Genomic DNA, 5148 nt, shown 5'->3' with positions numbered 1-5148 from the left:
GAAAAATGATAATCATATCAGCACATGCCCAGAAATGAGATAAAGTGACTGAGACAAAAGACCTGGAGATAGACCTACACTCCATACTGGAAGGAGGCCAAGCTCTGGAAATGCCTGAGAAGGAATTCAGAAAAATGATTATAAAATGTATCAAAACACTTTACAATGGAGTTGAGAAAAACAAGGAAGAAGTCCAGAAAGTGCTACAGGAACAATCAAGTAAGAAAGATACAGCATTGGAAACAATTCAAAACAATTATTAATAGAATGTCAGAAATAGACAATACACTGAAAGAGCAAAGGAGTAGAATTGAAGAGATGTAAGCCAGAACTAGTGAGCTATAAGATAAATCTCTAAATACTTCTAAGATAGATGAACAAGCAGAAAAAAAGGATAAAAAATTCTGAAGAAGGTCTAAGATTCATGTTGGACAACATGAAGAGGAGTAACAAGAATTACTGGCATTCTGGAACAGGAAGAATCACACAAGTCCACAGAAGAGACATTTGAAGAGCTTCTGGAAGAAAATTTCCCTAACATCCTGAAAAATGAAAAGATAAGCATTCAAGAAGCTCAAAAACCCTAGGAAGGACGGACCCTATAAGAAAATCAACAAGACATATAATAAAAAACTCTCCAAAATCAAAGGTAAGGACAGAATCCTGAGAGCAGCTAGGGAAAAGAGCAGTGTAACATACAAAGGCAAGCAAATCAGATTAAGCGCAATCTCTTAAGAGAAACCATGCAAGCAAGAAAGCAATGGGGAGACGTATATAAAAACCTGAAAGAAAAAAAAACTGCCAACCAAGAATCCTCTACCCAGGAAAGCTGTCAATCAAATATGATGGTGTAATCAAAATATTCCAGGATAAACAGAAGCTAAGGAATTTTTGCCAAGGCCAACCCTGCAATGAAAAACATTCTAAAGCGTGTTCTGTGGTCTGAGAACCAACAAGAACAGACAACAACCAGAGATTGACATACGTGACAGCATCACCCAGAACTCAGTCAACAAATGGAAATGTTGAGAACAGAATAAAACTGTAAGAACAAATTTAGAGGATCTGGGAGGTCAGTCTATGATCAAAACAATTACAATGTGAAAGATGGTAAACACATAGGAACAGAGATCCAGATAATGAGAAGGTCAGGTAGATTACAGGATAAAGTAGACTGTCTTAAATAGAGGGAAAAGTTAATGGAATATAAGGTAACCACAACAGTGGGGATGGAATGGGGGGTTTAGGGGAAGGTGGAGGGAGGTGATGATAGAGCAAGGATAAGGGCAGACACATCACAGTTCAGGTGTTGGGGAAGGCAATACAAGAAGCTGGAGGAGGTGGAAGAACAAGCTAGATAGGGGAGCAATGAGATAGGTTTGCATGGGTTAAATGGGACAGAGATAAATAGTAATGCATGCTCTACCTTTGAACAACAGGGCTCTGTGATATGGGGATCTAGGCATAGTTTGAAGAGGGGAGATAATACTAAGATGCTTGACTGTCTTAATGAATATTAGTTTCCCTTGCCTACTATTGTAAAATAGACACTTGAGTGGGATAGAAAAGAATGTCGGGAAACATGATTACAGAAAACTTGTAAGACCATCTTCAGCCTATAACTGATTGGAATACCTAAAAGGGGTTCTAGAACTTGCGCAGTGAAACAGGCCTTTTGCAAAGCCTTTGCAGAATATAGGACCTTAGATGGAATCCTGAGTCCTATCCAGAACCTTCTGAGGTGGGACATTCCCACTAGAAAGGACAAGCAGACCGGCCTGGATCAGCTAGAGTGACAGAATATACATCTTCAAAGAAAGAACATCAGGAAAAACCCAAAACAAAAATGTCACTAAGACTGGCTACTACAAGAATAAGCAAGTTGTTTGCTGGGAAACCACCAAGGCAAGCAATCAAGTTCCTTCAGAACAAACCCCCCTCTAAGACTGAAACTCAAAGTGTATGAACACATGAGCAGGCATGTAAGATTGCTGGCGACCCCATTGGTCTACTGGTGAGTGGAAGACAGGGAAAGGCAGCATTAAAGAAATGAGCTGAGTTCAACCACATTCCATTGACTCCCATTGACCTGCGGATGAGAGAGAGAAGAGGAAGAGCTGGTTGGTCCAAAGTGTGGTGAGACCTGAAGACACCTGAGCCCATGGACAAGGACACAGCCACAGAGGGCTAGAGCTGAGAGTGAAGCATCCAGCTGATATGAAGTGAGAGGAGATGCACAAGAACACCCAAATTTGCAGACAGTACCCATGTGAACTAGCCTGGATGGCCTGATAATCAGAACTTGACTAGAAGGAGATTACAAAAACAAAACAATTTTTGATAATGGAAACAAGGGTAAATTGCCACAATTTGATAACCTGACCTATACTCATGGAGGTAGTAACTCTAAATACCAACAGAGAGAGAAGGAGTCTGTACACTGGGTTGATAAGGATGGGCAACTCAGACATTGGCTACCTAAAATGAGGGGACGATAAAGGCACAAAGTGACTGGCTTACAAAGTTTCAAGGGGGAGCTTAGTGTAAAAGTGTGTGAGGAAAGAGTCCCCACTGAATAGTTTTCATCTTGTCTAGATGGGTCTGGTGAAAAGAGATGGGGATAAGATTCGGATGATTCAATAGTGAGTAATTGTTACCATGACTAATTGCAACTGTCACAATTGTAAAGGTATACGTTTTGTAACAATTACCAACACTCACAGAAGCAGCAGTCAAGAAATCAAACAACGTATTGCATTAGGCAAATCTGCTGCACAAGACCTTTTTAAAGTGTTGAAGAACAAAGATGTAAGCTTGATGACTAAGGTGAGCCTGACCCAAGCCATGGTATTTTCAGTAACCTCATATGCATGTGAAAGCTGGACAGTGAATAAGGAAGACGGTAGAAGAATTGATGCTTTTGAGTTATGGTGTTGGAAGAGAATATTGAAAGTGTCATGGGCTGCCAAAGGAACCAATAGATCCGTTTTGGAAGAAGTGCAGCCAGAGTGCTCCTCTGATGGCCAAACTTCATCTCTCATATTTCAGACATATTGTCAGGAGGGGCCAGTCGCTGGAGAAGGATATCATGTTTGGTAAGGTGGAGGGTCAGATAAAAAGAGGAAGACCCGCAACGAGATGGATTGGCCAAGTGGCAGCATCAATGGACTCAAGAGTGGCAGCAGTAGTGAGGTTGGTCCAGGATCGGGACAGTGTTTCGTTCTGCTGTGCATAGGGTCATTATGGGTCAGTGCCAACTCAATGACACCTAACAATAACAACAACATACCACCAGGGCTCTTTAAACACTGTATTAGGGTCCCACTTAGGAGTGTGGTGCTGTAAGATAAGAACTGGACTGCTAATCACAAGGTCGGCAGTTCAAAGTCACCAGTCACTCCCCAGAAACCCTGTACAGGGTCACTCTGAGTCAGTATTGACTCATTGGCATTTAACAACAGCAACATGGTCTCACTTACTTACCTAGACTTCCCGTCTCTATCTAAAGAAAAAATAGTTGTTAAGTGATGCAGTATAGGGTTTCCGAGGAGTGACGGGTGACTTTGAACCACTGACTTTGTGGTTCAAACAGACCTTGCAGTCCTACGCTCATCCTACAATGCCACACCAGAAGCCCAAAGAAAGAATAGAAAGACTAGATGGCCTTATGCAACTTTCCTATTTTGCATAAAATATGACATTCTAGAGAATTTATGAACTAAAAAATTAAAACAATTTTTAGAGTAAGAAAAGTAAAAATTTAAAGGAACTCTATAGAATTATTGTTGTTGCCATCGAGTCAGTGCTGACCCATAGTGACCCTCTATAGGGTTTCTGAGGAGCAGCTGGTGAGCTTGAACCACCGACCATGCATTTCAAATGGCTTTTCAGTCTGGTGCATTAACCCACAGCGCCACACCAGGACTTCATCTATAGAATTATTATGAGAAAAATAAGAAACAGCAGGCTGGAAATTCAAAGATGGGTTCCATCCTGAGTCACTTAGGAGCTAAGTGACTCTGGCAAAGTCACTATGCCATCAGGGGTTTTGGTGTTCTGATATGTGCACTGGGAAGTATCTACTGTTGGTAAGCAGCCTCTTAGGTAACTCCCAAAGACCCTCACCATCATGGTATTCATATTCTTATACAATCCCATCCTCCTGAGCACAGGCTGAACTTACTGACTTGCTTCTGATGAACAGAATATAGTGGAGGTGATAAAATACCACTTCCACGATGAGATTACAGAAAGACTGGGACTTCCAATTTGGGCACTTTCTCTCATTTTCTCTTGGATCCTTTCCCCTAAGGGAAGGGAACTGCCTATGGAGAGGCCCCTGTGGCAAGGAACTGGGGCATGTCAACAACTACATTAGTGAGCTCAGAAGGGGATCCTCCCCTGATTGACGTCCCTTCAGATGAGACCAGAGCCCCACTGACAGTCTGCCCACAACCTCATGGGAGACCTTGAAGCAGATGGACTCAGCTCAGCTGCACCTGGATTCCTAACCCACAGAAACTGTGATCTAATAAATGCTTATAGCTTTAAGTGACTCAATTCTGGGGTAATTCACTATGCAGCAATAGATAACTAATGCATTTGCTTTGCCTAATTCAGGAACGATGTCATACTTATGATAATGCTATATACCAAACATAAGTTAAAATATTAAATATTTCTATTTCATTATATATATGATAGGATTATCTTTCCAGTAACTTTTTGCCATCTAAATTCTTCCTAATATACCCACATTCAGATTATTTTTTAATGCACTAATCATACAAGTTCATCTTAAAAGCCGCCTTTTTTTAAAGCATACTTACTAGGTCATAGTTATAGAGAGGCTGACATACTTTTTCCAGCGTGTACAAGTATCTGACATTGTCTTTTGATTCATTTGCTGTATCAGTGATTCTGGCATCCAAGTCACGCCAGTTCTAAGAAAAAATGTACAAGAATTCTATTCATCATCCAAAGATTTCAAAGTGCTAAAGTGTATTTAGGAAATTCAAACTATCTTCACCCCTGTGTCTAGGCTATAGCTGAACCTGCTTCTCCCTTAAATAACTTCTTTTTTTTTTTTTCTTAAATGTTTTATTGTGAATTATGTGATAGTTTACATGGGAGAACATTAGTTTTACA

The 5148-nt window shown here is 40.7% G+C and overlaps 1 protein-coding gene across 2 annotated transcripts in view; it reads right to left on the bottom strand.

The window, feature by feature from the left end:
* Nucleotides 1-5148, bottom strand: part of DNAH8 (dynein, axonemal, heavy chain 8) — a 391134-nt gene that overhangs the window by 359526 nt on the left and 26460 nt on the right. For both annotated transcript variants that reach the window (XM_006860428.1, XM_006860427.1), the window contains one exon: nucleotides 4830-4943. In XM_006860428.1, coding sequence (XP_006860490.1) covers nucleotides 4830-4943 — 114 coding nt within the window. The remainder of the gene's footprint in view (nucleotides 1-4829; nucleotides 4944-5148) is intronic.

Source organism: Chrysochloris asiatica, unplaced genomic scaffold (assembly GCF_000296735.1).
Source record: "Chrysochloris asiatica unplaced genomic scaffold, ChrAsi1.0 scaffold00038, whole genome shotgun sequence".
NCBI classification, from domain to species: Eukaryota; Metazoa; Chordata; class Mammalia; order Afrosoricida; family Chrysochloridae; genus Chrysochloris; species Chrysochloris asiatica.
The sequence above is the reverse complement of the archived record's forward strand: the minus strand, read 5'-3'. Positions and strand labels throughout refer to the sequence as shown.